The sequence below is a fragment of the Dermochelys coriacea genome, chromosome 4 (assembly GCF_009764565.3).
Source record: "Dermochelys coriacea isolate rDerCor1 chromosome 4, rDerCor1.pri.v4, whole genome shotgun sequence".
Classification (NCBI taxonomy): Eukaryota; Metazoa; Chordata; order Testudines; family Dermochelyidae; genus Dermochelys; species Dermochelys coriacea.
This window is the reverse complement of record NC_050071.1, coordinates 5,863,963-5,882,911: the sequence shown is the minus strand read 5'-3', so window position 1 is coordinate 5,882,911 and position 18,949 is coordinate 5,863,963. Positions and strand designations below refer to the sequence as shown.

At 42.4% G+C, this 18,949-nt stretch overlaps 1 protein-coding gene across 1 annotated transcript in view; it reads right to left on the bottom strand.

The window, feature by feature from the left end:
* The window catches only part of ADGRL3 (adhesion G protein-coupled receptor L3), a 682,597-nt gene that overhangs the window by 456,898 nt on the left and 206,750 nt on the right, over positions 1-18,949 (bottom strand). The window contains 1 exon segment of the mRNA XM_038399396.2: positions 6,148-6,361. Coding sequence (XP_038255324.1) covers positions 6,148-6,361 — 214 coding nt within the window.

Here is an 18,949-nt window from a genome sequence, read left to right as displayed (position 1 = left end):
GTCACGAGGAGTTTGGTTTCCAGTCCTTTTGTTGTTATTGTTGTTGTTAATATTATTATTACTAGTAAAGCCAAACTCATGGAATTAAAATCTGCATTCATTTGTGAATCCAGCATAAAAACTGCTGAACTGATGAATGTTGCACTTGGGGCACTGGTCATAAGCAATAACCTGTCAACATATATATGCTTTTTAGGACAAAATGGCAATGTTAGAGCTGTTGCATTGACCATTCTGTCAGCTCATCTGGTGCAAACAACTCTTCTCCGAGGTTCAGCTGTAAACGTGTATTCTGAGCTGAACACTGGTGGACTGGGAATGTGTTTGTTCGGTCATGTAATGGTTTTCTTTTAACATTGTTTCAGCTGTTTGAATTAATGGAGATTTTAAAAAATAATAATGGTATAAAAATGCCAATCATTTTTTCTGCTCCTGAAATGAAAACTATGTTTCGTTTATTTTTGTGGAATTCAGAGGTGGTTCGTTAATACTGTGACTTTGCAATTCTTGACAAAAAGTCCATTACTATTGTCCAACAGTTCAAATGGAATAAGCGGCTATACTTTATTGAGTCTCCCATTGTCTTCAATGGGCTTTGGCCAGATCCCATGGACATTGTTATTTAGTAGGGTTCCCTGTATCCATTTTACCTTCCCCACTCTAACCAAAGTACCCTGCCTATAATGACCACATCATCACCTGCACTATTGAGAAGGATAGGGAATTAGCACAAGTCTTCTGCTAATCCAATGAGTTTTTGCTAAGCAACTTGGATCAGGTGGAGGTAACAAGAGCTAGAAATTAGTCATTAAAATAGGGGTTTCTTAAAGCCCACAGACACATCATTATCTCCCAAGGTCCTGGCACTGACTCCTATGGCTAACACTTCATTCAGATTCGCAGCGTGCTGGGCAGCCACTAGGTCTTCTTCATATATTTGGGGGGAAAGACTGGCACATGATGGACACCATCAGATACAAAAAAAATCTGCTTCTGCCCTAAGGGGGCAGAATGTATTTTAATTCTGCCTGCACTCAGTGGATTAAGGGCTTCTATTTGAAGGCATTAATGTCCTCAACAAGAGAATTATCGTAACTCCACTACAATCCCACCACAACCAAGCAACCAGCTGCTGTGATGTTGTAGCCATTGCTCTATTATTTTAAGAGGCAATGTAATGAACAAATTTCCAAAGATAGCTCCAACAAAAATTTGCACTTGAGGATTTGATTTAAACAAACAGGAATCTCAGTCAAAAGGGCTTATTTTCCACATGCAACAACAACAGTAGTTGTCAAGAAAGACCACTTAGTTGGTATTTTCAGCTTTATGCCCCCAACATTGAACCATTCTAAGTAAAGCTAAAAAAATACCACATTAATGTGTCAAATACAAATGTAAATTATTTTTTTCATGCGACTTAATTCAGTGGAAGAGAAGGGCAGAAGTGTATTACAAATCAACTATAAAACACTCCATCAAAACATAACGTTACCTTAATCATTAAGGGCTACATAAATGTTGTCATGACTTCAATGAGCATACTTTATAAAGTTGATATTGTTAATATCACACAATGCTGATTTTATTACTTCTTAATCAATAATAAACTGTATTTAATAATTCTGTGTGTAGTTATGAAGGGAAATACATTGAATGTGATTAATTGAACAGGAACAAGAGTTTGTGAATCCTTCACAAACATTTTGAGTGCCAGCAAAAATCCTGAAATGTTTAGCAGTTAACAATTGCTTTTCACAACCATGTTGGATTACATTTTTGGACCCAGGTCCTGCAAATAAACTCCTACAATAAACTCCATGTAGGTGGACACCTCCTGGTGAAATTGCACACACTCAGGATTGGCACTTAAAGTTTAGCTGATACAGTACACGTGACTCCTATCTCAGCCCTGGTCTACACTATGAGTTTAGGTCGAATTTAGCAGCGTTAGATCGATTTAATCCTGCACCTGTCCACACAACAAAGCCATTTTTGTCAACTTAATGGGCTCTTCAAATTGATTTCTGTACTCCTCCCCGAGGAGGGAATTAGTACTGAAATCGACATCGCCGGGTCAAATTTGGGTTAGTGTGGATGCAATTCGATGGTATTGGCCTCCGGGAGCTATCCCAGAGTGCTCCATTGTGACCGCTCTGGACAGCGCTTTCAACTCAGATGCACTAGCTAGCTACACAGGAAAAGCACTACAAACTTTTGAATTTAATTTAATTTTCCTGTTTGGCCAGTGTGGTGAGCTCATCAGCAGAGGTGACCATGAAGTCCCAGATTCGCAAAAGAGCTCCAGCATGGACCAAACAGGAGATATTGGATCCGATCACTGTATGGGGAGACAAATCCGTGCTATCAGAACTTCGTTCCAAAAGACGAAATGCCAAAATATTTGAAAAAATCTCCAAGGGCATGAAGGACAGAGGCCATCACAGGGATCCGCAGCAGTGCCACGTGAAACTTAAGGAGCTCAGCAAGCCTACCATAAAACAACAGAGGCAAACGCCCGCTCGGGGTCAGAGCCCCAGACATGCCGCTTCTATGATGAGCTGCATGCAATTCTAGGGGGTGCCCCTACAACTACCCCACCCCTGTATGTGGAGTCTTGCAAGGGAGTCTCACACAACAGGGATGAGAATTTTGGGGACGAGAAAGACGATGATGAAGAGGAGGCTGAAGATAGCGCACACCAGGCAAGCAAAGAAACCATTCTCCCTGACAGACTCAAACTGTTTTTCACCCTGGATCTAGTACCCTCCCAACCCGGGCTCCCGGTCCTTGAACGCAGAGAGGCACCTCTGGTGAGTGTACCTTTGTATATATAATACATGGTTTAAAAGCAGGTGTGTTTAATGATTAATTTGCCCTGAAGACTTGGGATGCATTCGCAGCCAGTACAGCTACTGGAAAAGTCTGTTAACGTGTCTGGGGATGGAGCAGAAATCCTCCAGGGACATCTCAAGGAAGCTCTCCTGGAGGTACTCCCAAAGCCTTTGCAAAAGGTTTCTGGGGAGGGCAGCCTTATTGCATCCTCAATAGTAGGACACTTTATCACTGCAGGCCAGTAGCACGTAGTCTGGAATCATTGCATAAGAAAGCATGGCAGGGTGTGGTCCCAGTGTTTGCTCTCATTCAAGCAACATCCATCCTTTAACTCTCTGTGTTCTCCTCAGGAGAGTGATATCATTCATGGTCACCTGATTGAAATAGGGGAATTTTATTAAGGGGACATTCAGAGGTGGCCGTTCCTGCTGGGCTGTTTGCCTGTGGCTGAAAAGAAATCATCGCCGCTGTTAGCCACACGGTGGGGGGAGGGGTCAAGCGATCATCCCAGAGAATTTCATTGCGGGGGACGGGGTTAGTTGGGTTTGTGCTGCACCCAACCACTCCACCGCAGAGGACTGCCAAGCAACAGAAGGCTGGCATTCAATAAGTTTTGAAGTGCAGTGTGGCCTTGTCCTTCCCTCCTCCCCCACCCCACCCCACCCCACCCAGTGCTTCCCTCCTCCCCCACCCCTCCCGGGCTACCTTGGCAGTTATCCCCCTATTTGTGTGATGAATTAATAAAGCATGCATGAATTTGAAATAACAATGACTTTATTGCCTCTGCAAGCAGTGATCGAAGCGGGGAGGGGAGGGCGGTTGGCTTACAGGGAAGTAGAGTTAACCAAGGGGGCGGGTTTTCATCAAGGAGAAACAAACAGAACTGTCACACTGTAGCCTGGTCAGCCATGAAACTGGTTTTCAAAGCTTCACTGATGTGCAGCGCGCCCTCCTATTCTCTTCTAACCGCCCTGGTGTCTGGCTGTGCGTAATCAGCAGCCAGGCGATTTGCCTCAACTTCCCACCGCACCATAAACGGCTCTCCCTTACGCTCACAGATATTGTGGAGCACACAGGAAGCAGTAATAACAATGGGAATATTGGTTTCGCTGAGGTCTAACCGAGTCAGTAAACTGCGCCAGAACACTTTTAAATATCGAAACGCACATTCTACTACCATTCTGCACTTGCTCAACCTATAGTTGAACTGCTCCTGACTACTGTCCAGGGTGCCTGTATATGGCTTCATGAGCCATGACATTAAGGAGTAGGCTGGGTCCCCAAGGATAACTATAGGCATTTCAACATCCCCAACAGTTATTTTCTGGTCTGGAAAGCAAGTCCCTTGCTGCAGCTGTTCACACAGACCAGAGTTCCTGAAGATGCGAGCATCATTTATCTTTTCCAGCCATCCCACATTGATGTTGGTGAAACGTCCCTTGTGATCCACCAGTGCTTGCAGCACCATTGAAAAGTACCCCTTGCGGTTTATGTACTGGCTGTCTTGGTGATCTGGTCCCAAGATAGGGATGTGCCTTCCATCTATCCCACCACAGTTAGGGAATCGCATTGCAGCAAAGCCATGCACTATGACCTGCACATTTCCCAGAGTCACTACCCTTGATAGCAGCAGCTCAGTGATTGTGTTGGCTACTTGGATCACAGCAGCTCCCACAGTAGATTTGCCCACTCCGAATTGATTCCTGACTGACCGGTAGCTGTTTGGCATTGCAAGCTTCCAGAGGACTATCACCACTCACTTGTGACCTGTGAGGGATGCTCTCATCTTGGTATTCTTGCGCTTTAGGGCAGGGGAAAGCAAATCACAAACTTCCATGAAAGTGCCCTTACACATGCGAAAGTTTCGCAGCCACTGGGAATAATCCCAGACCTGAAACACTATGCGGTCCCACCAGTCTGTTCGTGTTTCACGGGCCCAGAATCGGCATTCAATGGCATGAGCCTGCCCCATTGCCACCAGGATGGCCAAATTGCCGGGACCCGCGCTTTGAGAGAAGTCTGTGTCCATGTCCTCATCACTCTCGTCACCGCGCTGCCATTGCCTCCTCACCTGCTTTTGTAGGTTCTGGTTCTGCATATACTGCATGATAATGTACAAAGCGTTTACAATGCTCATAACTGCCGCGGTGATCTGAGTGGGCTCCATGCTTGCCGCAGTATGGCGTCTGCAGGAGAGCAGAGTTGCAGGGGAAGTGGTGGTTGGATGACCAGTTTTGCAGACCTACTGCACCGTAGGCTGCTAGGACACAACAGCTGAGCAGGCTGCACGCTTGCCATGGTCTGGTGAGACAAGAGCAGCCGAGCAAAGTTGCAGCGGTAGCGGCCCTGCGAGACCACCAGGAGAGCAGAGTGCCAACGGAAGCGATGGATGATGAAGGTCATATAGAGGACCTGCGAGGTGGATTCATAGCATCAGGAGAGCAGAAGAGCAGTGGATGACGATGATGGTTAGCAGACCTACTGCACCATCTGATGAAAGCAGTATGGCGCCCGCACGGAAAAAAGGCGAGAAACAATCGTCTGCCGTTGCTTTCTCGGGCGACTGATGACATGTACCCAAAACCACCCGCGACAATGTTTTTGTCCCATCAGGCATTGGGAGGTTAACCCAGAATTCCAATGGGCAGCGGAGACTGCGGGAACTGTGGGATAGCTACCCACAGTGCAATGCTCCGAAAGTCGACGCTAGCCTCAGTACTGTGGAAGCACTCCGCCAACTTAATGCACTTAGTGCATTAGTGTGGGGACACACACAATCGACTGTATAAAATCGCTTTCTAAAAATCGACTTCTATAAATTTGACTTAATTTCCTAGTTTAGACATACTCTCACAGAAAGGTTTCCATAAAAGCATAAATCAAGTCATCTCGCATGGGATTTTAGCTTCAGTATCAATCTAATGACCATGGCAAACTGCAAGTAATCAACAGTGTGTATTGATTAAATCAGCTTTACAACCTTTCTGTATGACAACAGCACAAGAGAAGGGAAAGGATTTCTGTTATATAATAAATGCCACAATATTCAGGCATTTTGAACACAAAAGCAAGGCACAGGAAGAGACAGAATTAGAGTAACCTACCAATAGTCACAAATATTAGCTGTAGCATGTCTCTTTTTATCCTAGTATACTATGGAACATGCTCATTTCACAGCCTGTGACCATTCCACTGTACCCATACACACAAACTCCCAGGACCTGTATAATCTCTTGCAAACACACAGCAATGCATATATAAGTACTGGATTAAATCAAACATCCAACAAGCAAAGCATGTTAAATACCATACCTTTGAGTCATAATCTTATAGGCATCTGGCAGATAACAGCGGATATTCTCCATCTGAGCAGGATCAGAGTCACAGATTTTATCATCAGTCCTACCATAGTTGGCACTTTCAATCATGATGACATCTGTTCCCGGGCAGCGAAGTTCTATTGGATAGCTCTCACAGGACAGTTCCCGTCGGACCACGGCCATAGGAACTGGGGCACGGCTGAAAGCTAGAGAGGATAAAACAAAGCATTTATCTTTAGCGTGGAGAATAGGATTAAAAGCAGGAACACTGCCTTTTTTATTGTTTTTGTACTGAATATTCAGATCGTTTCTAAAGGGTTTGGCTCTGGGTGATACTCACACTTGACTACCCTTGCAGTGTGGATAGAGCACTGGACAGGGACTGAGGAGACCTGGGTGCTATTCCTGACTCTACCATGGACCTGCTGGGTGACAATGGACAAGTCACTTCATCTCTCTGTACCTCAGTTTCCCCACTTGTAAAAAGGGGGTGATGACACTGACTTCTTTTGAAGTCTACTGATTGAAAAGTGCTATAAAAGAGCTAAATATTATATTATTTCCTTCAGTATTACACCATGGGGATGTTCTGTTTTGTTTTTACACAAATAGCCTTCACAAGTTACAAGAACTTTAAGCATAAAATTATTTTATTATTGTGTTCTATGTGAAAAGCTTCACAGAGTTACCAAGTTCCACTTTTTTTATTGTTCTTGATTAAAGGGGGAAATTATCTTTTGGATGAGACTTTAAATGCCAGGGTTCGGTGTGCTCTGTCTCTCTTGCATAGGGTGACCAGATTGCAACTGTGAAAAAACAGGACGGGGGTGGGGAGTAATAGGTTCCTATATAAAAAAAAGTCCAAAAAAAATGGGACTGTCCCCATCAAAATGGGACATCTGGTCACCCTACTCTTTGTGAGGGCTCATGGGTTTGCCAGCGCCTGTGGATAACATTTCCCGAAAGACCTCCCTCAGTTTTACCAGTGGCTTCAACGGAAGCAGAGTTAGGCCAACGCTGCGTACTTTTCAAAATCACACACACACACACACACACAAAGTACTCAAAATCATCCCTGGAACCGCGTCTGTGTACACCTGAATTTGGTCCAGGTCCTTCAAATGTTCCTAAAAATCTGAGTAATTTTTATGTGGATAACTATAAAATCTATGGGAATGCAATTTGTGTACTTCATCTTTGATCCTGGTCCATTGGGATACATCACATGACATACCCTTTGTGTCAAGTCACATTGAATTTCTCCTACACTCTTGATCTGACTGAGTTTCTCCCATATGATCAGGAGCCTGCTTAGCAGAAGCCATTTCTTCTGGCTTTAATCAGTAAGAGAAGGGTCCTCTGATCCAGCCATGGAAAATATATTTTTTCCCTGTCCTCGCCCCCATGTCTGAGTGACTGATCGGCAAGCAGCATCCAAGCAAGCAGGATATTATATTCATTTCTGTATAGTGTTCTATCAGTGCACACTGCCTTGTCATTCATTTGTATTTTGGCTCCAGTAAATATATTCTGGCATGTAGACGTTGGTAAGGATTACCCTGAGATCAGAGTTTTGTTGCATCAGAGCTGTGGTCTAATCCTTGTGAACTGCTGAAAGAGGGCTGTGCACTCCTTCTCTAATTCCTCCACTTAGTATTATTTCATGTTTTCGCTCATAAAGTAAATGTAACCCAGTTTTACAGAAGGAACATTCTTTCCCAGAGATCAGAATTCTACTGTTTCCTTGATGTCTCTGTTGCACCTATGGTTGCCAACCCTCCAGGATTATCCTGGAATCTCCAGGAATACAAAATTAATCTTTCATTAAAGATTATATCATGCGTTGAAACCTCCAGGAATATGTCCAACCAAAATTAGCAACTCAAGTTTCACCAAAGAATTCAGCTCAACCACAGAGGGCAGGGGAATGGGAACTATGTTTGCTCATGTCCTGCCAACCCAGGTGAACTCCCTCTCACACACAAAAAACTTGCAACTCCATTTTAAAGTGCATTTAGAAGGGTTTGCACAGCCCCAATTGCAAAGGTAATAGGTCTGAAAGTTCACCCTACTTTGTGGAACACTGGGCTAAAAAGTGGCCGGGGAAGTTTTCTTGTTTGCACATATTTTCTTTGGTGTTGGCCCCTTTCAAAGGCAGCCAGCTTTTGGGGAAGAGCTGTGAAAGTTCTCACTGAAGCAATTTTTCTACCTATCACTGACTTTTGGAGCAGAATGGTGGCTTTTAGCACAGAGATAGGGCCGACTTCATCCCCTCCTAGTGCCAAGTCCTCATAGAACTCTTATTAGCTGCCAGGAATAGTGGCAAGATGAAGAGTCCAACCAGCGTCTGCTGTTTTTGGCTGAGTTTTGGAGCTTTGTTTGTTGGCGGGCTCCTCTGGCAATCTGGATTTTCTCTTAGGGCAGACAGTAGCCATCTGTGTTTTACACACAACGAAGAGGAAATTTGCAATGAAGAGGAACTTTTCGGTCATTGTTTACCCCATTTTGGGGGGTTTTGGCACATACATGGATCTCAGCATCTTGAGAGACATGTCTAAGTGCCTCTTACACCCTAGCCACCTCAATATATATGAGCTCTAAATCTAATACTTTCCGAAGTAGGTTTCTGCTTTTGATTTCTATACTTGATCTGAGTTGTTAGGTTGTTTTATTTATTTAAACAAATCTATGCCTGCAAATTAATTGGACTTCAAAATGAAGCTGCTAGAGAATACCAAATTTACACAAACAGAAATTAACCAATCTGTTGTTCACTTGTACAAATGTGATGTATTTGTCGAGTGGCAAACTTGAGCATATATTGTTGAACAGCATTCATATCACAACTGGTGTAAATTGAAGATTGGGAGTTATTACTACTAATAATGGTTTTGTTAGAATATACATTTAACTGAGGGATTTCAGTCTGACCCAATTGCTCTAATCTCAAATTGACACTACAGAAGTTGACTCTACAGACAGTAAAAGTTCAATATTTGGGGCTCATGCTGCAGAATTTGATTTTGCAATAACTGTGAACATACAGAGGATTAATAAAAGCAGTATGCATGTTTTTCAATGAGGTGTGAGAGTACATTTCAGTTTCTTACCTCTATTGTAAGATACACAAGGAAGATGGAGTCTGTACGCCATTGATCTGCTGAACACTTAAAGTTAATCTCCAAATATAGTGCTTCCAAAGAAACATTTATGGCTTACTTCCCATTAAGGGACAACAATAGCACATGCTGCCCTAGCACACACTGTGCCAGACTCAAACATGAGCAGACATTATTTTCAATGTACTGGAAAACAGTATTCTGACACAGGCTACTCAAACAATAACTTCCCAGGGACATGAGTGCTGATCCTCAAAAAGACAACACTAACATAGAGATACCACTTGTGCTGCGCAACAGTAGTCATGTTCTAGGTCTAGTGTGAGGAAATATCTAAGGCACTGTAGATAATTATTTTCTCTTTATTGAAAAGAAAAGGTAAATATCTCAGATACCACAGTGTGATAACCAAAGGCTGCTGTCTATGTTTTATGGAAACCACTGTTAATTGCCCTTTCTTGCTTCCTCCAAATATTAGTGTAGCCCATATCATGTTCATCTTTCATGATGGCTGCAGTAAATATTTCAAGTGTTTGATATTTTGAGGTCCTTTTAAGCAAATCTTATTATTATTATTATTTAATGTATTGGTCCTATATAATAACCTCTCTTAAGCAATTTCCCTTGATTTCTCTATGAATTGCAAAAATTTCTGCTATGAAATCACTCATGTTGAAGTCCAAACATGAAGGATAACGCTCATTACAAGCATCCCATAGTTTGATTTATAGAAATGCTTTTTCTTTAAAAAAAAAAAAGCTGCCTATCCATATAGTATAGGCTCCTTTGATACAACTTTAAAAATATACCCTCAGTATGCAGCAGTAGTTAGTACAACCTACCACCAGTGAGCCAGGCAATTTCAAAACAAGGCCTCCCCTGCCGCCTTTGAATAACAATCTTTACAATCTCCATCGCACAGACAGATCCTTATTGTGGTTCCTAAACAAGTGACCTGATTGTCCATTTGTGGGGCAGACAATTGTCCATTTGCAGGGAGCATCCGGGGCGTACACACTCTGAGTGGGGTAAAGTGCTTTATTTCAGACAAAGTCAGGAATGACACAGACTCAACATGACTCCTAGATGCTGTGAGAACTTCCAAAAACTCTGAAATGCCTCCTGCCACATTGATTTTCAAAATAGCTCAGTACCCAACTGCTCCTACTGAAATCAAGTGCCTTATTCAGGAGCCTAAATGCAGATGCAGGAATCACTTATTTTTTAAAATCTTGACCTAAAAGATATGAGGTGAAAAAATCAATGGTAAGAGGCTAGTGTCTCTTCACATCCGAATGTCAGAGGTATCCTATTATCCTTTGTTTAATTTCAGTAACCTTGCTTATTGGCTAGCGCTCAGTAAGAACAGTTGCACGGTGTTTTACCCAAAACTGCTGAAGGCAGATGTGGTGACATTTTTACTTTTGAAACGACATCCAGGACAACCCGCGATGGAACCTCATGCTGCTAAAATTACACAGGGCCAAGCGGTAACTGAGGGTGAGATGGTAACAGGTAATGACAGGATTTACCTAGGCAATACAGAATTTCTTCTTCTTTGTTAATTTCTAGAGTTGGAAAATTAAACAAGTCATCAGAATCTTTTGCTTTCCTCCTGACCCCCTTCACTTTTGACCTCAAAACATAATTGCCTCTTGTCATGCCTGCAGGGCATCCATCAGCTTGTAGTTATTACTGCTGCACTTAATCAAATGCTAAAATATCCTTTACATTACATGTATTCTTGATTGCTACAGACTTGTTGAGCTTCATTACAGTTAGAAACATGATGGCAGCAGATGTACTGTTACAGAAATTGTGGATGGACATTTTTAATTAGAATTCATGTGTAATTTCCCCTGAAAAAATATTGCAGGCTAGATTTTCAAAGTGCATTTTAAGTGTACACATTGGTGCAATGATGCAGAAAAATGCACATGCAAACAAATAATTATTTTCAGTAATTCTATGCAGGTAAAAATATGGGAACTGCCCCGTTAAATACCTTACTGCTCCCAAATTCAAGTGCAATGCATCATTTTTCCCCTACAAATTCAGGGACATGTTTTTGTGTTTGCAATTTCTCACTAGCCAACATCCCCATATTAGGCCTTTATTCAGAAAAAAAAAATCTATTCAGGAAGGCTGCTTAAATATGCGCTTAACTTTAAATCACTGAAGACATTGGGCCTTAAGCACTTACTTAAAGTTAAGTGTAGGCTTAAGTGCTTTATTAAATTGAGGCCTTGTTTAGAATACTTGCCTCTTTCTATTTAAAACAAAGTATTATTTGTGCCCTAATTTGCAGTAGGTAAACATACATCTAAATGCTTCTTTATCCCCTCTGGCCTTTACCATCAAGAAAAATAGCAGCAGAAAGTGAATATTCATTTAAAGACTATTACTGCAAATGTTTGGAAAGGATTCTCCCCTTTCCAAATCCCCTTTAATTACTCACACATATTCATTCTGGTTCGTCAAACCTCTTTCTCTGAAATGCTTGTTATTTCAAAGTGGCTGAAAAATTAACTCATGACTGGAATATGAGGATAGAAATCTCTCTCTTCTTTTTCTCACTACACAGACTGAAAATATTTAATAGTTAGGAATTGTGCATCCTTTTCTGATTATGTTACTGCTGTGGGATAGGGAAAAAAACAAACTACATTGTTCCCAGAACAGGAAAGGGTTAAAGATCTGTCCTTGAGACAGAGGCTGATCCTGGTCTGCCTCTGTCACACCAATATCATTATCAGGGTCCTTTGCAATGTGGAATTTCGTATAAAGGCCATGATTCACCATGGTATTAGTCTAATTTAACACTGGTATGCTTCCACTGACGGAGCTATGCTGGCATAAAACCAGAGTAACAAAGTAGTAAATCATGCCCCCTACATTCATCTTTAACTCTAGTAGCTCACAAGATAGTGGCTGATAGAAGCTCGTAGATATTCAAGTTGGAGTCTGTAATGAGATAGTGATTTGAAGATGCGTTTCTAAAGTTTGCTGTCTTAGGAGCCACTAGGGCTAGGCATGAATGTTGTATACTACTGGGAAGCAGTGCATGTGTACTAGGGGAGGTTGAATGGTCTTGTGGTGAAGGCACTTGATTTCAGCATTGCCAAAAATCATGAGATTGGCTTAAAAATCATAAGGTTAGAAAACCAAAAGGTTTTATTTACTATCTGATTTCTGAAACTCTATGTTTCACTCAGGTGATATTTTCGGGCTTTTCAGGACTAGAAAAAAAAATTTTAAGACACACTGAGATAGTCACCAAGTCACTTGCCTCCAAGAGCTGGGGATTTAAGTAAAGCACCAAGTAGCAGACAACTCAGGGTAAAATTGCAAAATTCAGCAAGCGGATCTAGGTTTGATTCCATCTCTATCTCAGGTTTCCTGGATGATCTTGGACAAGTCAATTAATCTCTCTGTGCCTCAGTTCCCTTTCTGTAAAATGGAAATTATAATACTTCCTTTTTCCTTCTCTTTGCCTGCCCTGTCTATTTAGATCCTGGCTCAGGAAAGCTCTTAAGGACATGCTTAAGTCCATCCCTTTTCAGAAAATTACTTCAATGGGACATAAGCAGCTTATGGTTAAAGGTAAACATACTTATATGCTTTCCTGAATTGGGCCCTTAGATTGTAAATTCTTATTATTATTATTATGTATATATACAGCAGCCAGAAAAACAGGGCCCCGATATCAGTTAGATCTGGCAGGTGTATTTTAATATAAATAATGGTACTAAAAGGGTTCAAAGTCTGTTCATGAGACAACAAACCTTAGAGTTGTCATTGGCTCCTCAGATATCAAAATTTTGTGCAGGACTGTCTGTGTGCACTGGTCCCATGTCCTGGACTTAGACCAGCGTAATTTTCAGTCCCAGCTGTTACTGGAATGTAAATCATGTGAAACTCAGCTAGTGTTTCTGTGCCCTGCTGAAATGGACCCAGGCTGCTTCCCTGTTAGTGTCAATCAACCACGTTCTGTTCTCATTAATTGAGCCGCAGTAGTCTGAGGTAATATTGGCTTTCCTGCTGTTCTACTGGAATTAAAAGAAGGTCTCTATTAGAGTCTGGCTGGGGACTCTAACCTAGCCCCGAGAGCCCTACTCTTTTACAACCCTAACCCTAGTGCCGAGAACCTATCCTTTGCAGCCCTAACCATAACCTGGCCAGTTGGAGCTGCCTGATGTACGCCAAACAAGAAACAGCTACAAGGACCTTAGTTCTAACAGCAACTTCCATCTACGTTCCTTTTATATAGACTATGGTGCCATTAGCAGCTTCATCTATCCCACTAGAAAACTCAAGTGACCCTCACTGGGGATTCGCTCCCAGACTACGTGAGTGGGAAATAATAAAGGTCCCTGCATGGCCATGCTGGAGCGTTTGAACTATACAGTTCTCTTATGTTGGAGAAGGGGCACATGAGCAGAGTGTGGTGAACACAAAGGGGCACTGCACACACTGCCAGGCTCTCCAGCTCACCAAGGTCCTGGCCTGAACTAATCAATCATGGAATGGATTGCCGATTGCTGACTGCACTACAACCTCTTCCCCCAGGCTCGGCTCGTGAAGGTTCATTTTCTTCCCATCTGCATTTCATTCACTGAGAACATTCCTTGTTTTAAATTTCTAAACATCTCTCAGGCTCGGTTCTCATACAGCATCCCAGGGCAGGACACACATCCCATCGACAGCCCCACAGCCAGTCACCAGCTCCGCTCCGATGCCCTTCAATGACCGCTGCTGCTACACCCCAGCTTTCCTCCACCAGGGGCTGATGATGGTCCGTGCGTACATTGCAACCTCCTTGCCACTCGCAGTTCACAGATCTCCACTTTTCCCCTCCCATCTCCCCCAGCTCTAAGTGCAGAGACCACTCTCTCATACCACAGTCCTAAGGGAAAGATGAAGACAAGGAGGATAGGTATAGGAGGGGGCAAGAGGTACAGGAATATCCTGGAAGCCATAAAAGGAAGAGAGATTGGGGGCATGGCATTCAGAGGTCCACATGGGGAAAGCAACCTCAAAGTCATGGAGAGGGGAGGTAAGGAGAAGCCGATTTGTATGTGAGGAGACCTAGATCCAGAGAGATGAGGGGTGGGGGATTATTTGGGAATATAAATTGACAGGGAGGGTGGGGAAGCATAAAGAGAGAGAGAGAAACCACAAAACCTCAGACACCGAGGGACAAAAGCCCAGCAGTGGGAGCAGGATGATAAAGAGCAGAGGGAACAGTAACAAGAATTGAAGGAGTCAGACCAGGAGAGGTTTCACGAGGACAAAGCAGAGCTGGACCTTCAGGAACAGCATAGAAGTATAAAGGGTCCTGGGCTGGAAGGGACAGAGCCAGGTGAATGATCTTCACTCGCAGCCTGGCCCTTCCTGGCATGTTTATGTTCGTTCACACTGCCAGTGAGAACAGGACAATCTCATGCTTTTGGCCTTTATATCTGTGGCAGGCGACAACAGCCACCACCCTCTAGAGCAGCACTGTAATGCCCTGCTCACAAACAGAAGAAGGGCAAATGAACTCGGTGAGGGGTGAGTAAGACTGTTTTCCATCTCATCAGTCATCAGAGGAAAGAGCAGGTAAATATTCATACAGTTTCCATAACAGTTTTGCAAAGCTCTTCCAGCCGCTCCTCAGGGAAGGATGGCACTGAATATCTGAGATAGAAGGCTTAGCCTCTGCAAGGACAAAGACCCAGGATCTCAGGAGTAGAAAGGGAGATGGTCAAGAGAAATTCCCTGGGCTAGAAGAAAAGGAGTACTTGTGGCACCTTAGAGACTAACAAATTTATTAGAGCATAAGCTTTCGTGAGCTACAGCTCACTTCAGTAGCTGTAGCTGTGAGCTGTAGCTCACGAAAGCTTATGCTCTAATAAATTTGTTAGTCTCTAAGGTGCCACAAGTACTCCTTTTCTTTTTGCGAATACAGACTAACACGGCTGCTACTATGATCCCTGGGCTAGGGCTCTGGAAGGAAGCACACTGGAGTTGTGTAAGAGGGTGGCCTAATTAACACAGTGCTTGGTGGGCAGTGCCCAAGGATAACCACATGGCAATACAGCCTTTCCTAAAACCTGTCAGAAAGTTTTGGAGTTCAGGGGTACATTTCTGGTCTGAGCTAAAGCTTTTTCAAATGGGCTTACCTGGGGGAAAAGGAATAGAAGGAAGGAAGGAAATTTGACACAACATATAGTTTCCAAGGGGTAACTGCAGGCCAAGCAAGCACCACTGATGTTTTGGGTTAGTCTACACATGGAGTTATCCTAGAATAGCTACACAGGAATAACAATTCTAGAATAACTATTCCTGCATAGCCCTATATGTGGACACACTTATTCCTGAATAAGAATGTCCACACATGGAATTATTTAGGAATAGCTATCGTGCTTTAAATTCACTCCCTACCTTAATCTAAATTAAATTCCCAATGGAGACAACACATTAGTATCAGGGAATGATCTGGTAGTGAAGGCATTGGAAAGAGACTCTGAGTAAGGGACTGGGGTGTGGGCGGTCTGGCCAAATGGTGACAGCTGGGCTATGGTCCACGTGTTAGGGACAACAGTCTGTGAGCAGGAGTTAGAGGAGCTGCTGGAGCTGAAGCAAGAGTCGGGGCGAAGTCAGACTGGGGTCGGAGAGAAGAGATTGGAGGTAGTACCGGGCTGGAATCAGGAGGCAAGAATCAGGGTCAGAGTCAGGCTGGGATCCGAGGACAGAGCTCAGGAGACAACATAAGGTCTGGAGTCGCAGCAGGCCCACACAACTTCATGGGGCACGCTCCAGGGTTAAATAGGGCGCCTGGCCAATCAGAGGGTTGCAGGGTGCAGTCACTCTGGGTCTCTTGGGTGGTACTTCCTGCAGTGCCTATTCTCTATGCAGCAACCTGGCTGTGCCTCTGCATCACCTCCTGATGGCACTGAGGGAACATTAGCTCTCCCAGGCTCTGCAGACGTGGGTTCGTGTCCCTGGCTCCTTACACTCAGGAGAGCTGGTTTAATTCTGACAGACTCGCTATGTGACTCTGTGTCTCAAACTTGCAGGGCCTTGGTTCCCCATCCATAAAATGCAGACACTGAGACTTCCTTTGAATAGCTAGGTTGTAAATTCATAGCAACAGGGACTGCCTCTTATTATGTGTCCACATGGTGCCTACCACAAAGAGGCCCTGACCATTGTGACTTCCAGGAGCTACTCTCACAAACAGTTATATTGTATTGCATCCAAGTCAGAGTTACTTGGCACCCAGGGTTTAATTGTAAGAGAACAAGCTTTTAAAAAGAAAAAAGTAATAATTCTCCTTATTAGCTCCAATTATTGTTTATATTGAATCATATACTATTCACTGGATATTAGACTTTTCTTTATGATTATGTCAACTTTGAAACAATGGACCAAATTCTGATCTCTTTTAAACTGGTGTAATTCTGGCACACTGATGCCAATGGAGTTTTTTAGACATACATTGGTGTAACTGGTTTCAGAGTAATCGGAATCTGTAACTGACACTGAAATCTGGCTCACCGTCTGGGTGTTGCAATCCCAAATTGAAGGTCCTGAGCTGGAAAAATAAAATGTTAAGGACCTGATTCTCCTCTCACTTACACCATCGTAAATCAGGAGCAGCCCCAACAAAATCAATGGAGTTATACTGGTACGGAAATGGTGTAATTATGAGGAGAACAGGCTCCTTTAGTGGGCTACGTTAGAATCAATCTGTGCTAGGAAATAGTACAATGAACAGAGCCAGGTCTGATTATTCTCTCACTATGGTATAAATCAGAAGCTGCTCCAATTAAGTCAACAGAACCACAAATGTATAGAAAACTCTGTAAGGGAGATGAGAGTCAGACCAACTGGGTGCATCTGGAATTTACTGAAGCACAGAATGACCCAAAGTAATGTATTCCTTAAATCTCTTCAAAGTTAAAGTTTAATCCGGATTTGTGGTCCCTTGAGTCATCCCTAAAGGGGAACGTTAAAGCTCCTGTAAAAATATTTGCATTATTAAAGAAATGATGAATGGTGAGATAAGGATTGCTTTGTACTGTTTATGGACTTATTTACTATTACATTAAATCTATTTTTAAGCCATCATTGACCAGAAGGAGCAGCTGTATGAAATAGGGCTGTCAAGTGATTAAAAAAAATCGTGATTAAACGCAATTAATCGGACTGTTAAACAATAATAGAATACCATTTATTTAAATATATTGGGATGTTTTCTACATTTTCAAATACATTGATTTCAATTACAACACAGAATACAAAGTATACAGTGCTCACTTTATATTTATTTTTATTACAAATATTTGCACTGTAAAAAACAAAAGAAATAGTATTTTTCAATTCACCTAATACCAGTAGTGTAGTGCAATCTCTTTATAGTGAAAGTTAAACCTACAAATGTAGAATTATGTACAAAAAATAACTGGATTCAAAAATAAAACACTGTAAAACTTTAGAACCTACAAGTCCACCCAGTCCTACTTCAGTCAATCGCTCACACAAACAAGTTTGGTTACAATTTTCAGGAGATAATGCTGCCCAGGTCTTGCTTACAATGTCACCTGAAAGCGAGAACAGGCATTCGCATGGAACTGTTGTAGCTGGCATGGCAAGATATTTACGTGCAACTTTGTATTCTGTGTTGTAATAGAAATCAATACATTTGAAAATGTAGAAAAACATCCACAAATATTTAATACATTTCAATTGGTATTCTATTATTTAACAGTGTGATTAAATTTTTTAATCGCAGTTACTTTTTTTGAGTTAATCACGAGTTAACTGCGATTAATCAACAGCCCTAGTATGAAACTTGAACAATTGTCCAGAGACGAATAAAAAGAAGAATCTAGACATACATATCAGACGCTCGTTGGAGTTCCAAAACTCTTATAGATGTCTAGGGACCAAAACCAAAAGCACCACTCACAGGAGTCAGGAGAACAAGATTCAGTCCTTATTACTTCATTTTACTGAACATTATCCAGATGTTGAAACCTAGCCATATTCAGTTAGTTGTATGATTGACCTGTAGAACATTAAAATAACAAATGGGTTTGTTTTGGTGCTTTAGACATCACAGTTTCTCTGGGTTGCTGCCATAAATAACTCGAGAGAATGTGTTCTTTCCACTAGTTGCAACTGTGCAAACCTTTAATAAAGAAACGTGAAATTGGTTGAGATTTCCCTGGTTTGGGGTAGAAAACAAGCAAAACTCAAAGATACAAATCTCAAACAGTTCCTAGGGACCTGGGGTGCTCAAATTGAGACCCTTAACGCCACCTGATTTTCCGAAGTTGGGTGCTTATCAGTGGATCCCTCCATCTCTGCTCTATACAGGCAGGTCGTGCCTGAACTTGTTAACTAGAGTCTCCATAGTCCAATGCACAATATCTGTTAGACTATTGTCAGACACACAGAAGTAGATAAATTAACAGTATCTCCTTGATATTGACCCAACAATGGAAACCCAACATACCCCTGTCAAGCCACTACTTGTAATCCTTTAAACTGGTTTAGGCTATACATCCAGGCCAAAAGTGAATTCCTGGCACAACTGAAGTCAATGGCAAAACTCTCACCAACTTCAGTGGGATCAGGATTTCACCCCAAACATGTAAATATCACCTCACAAATGCAGAAATATAT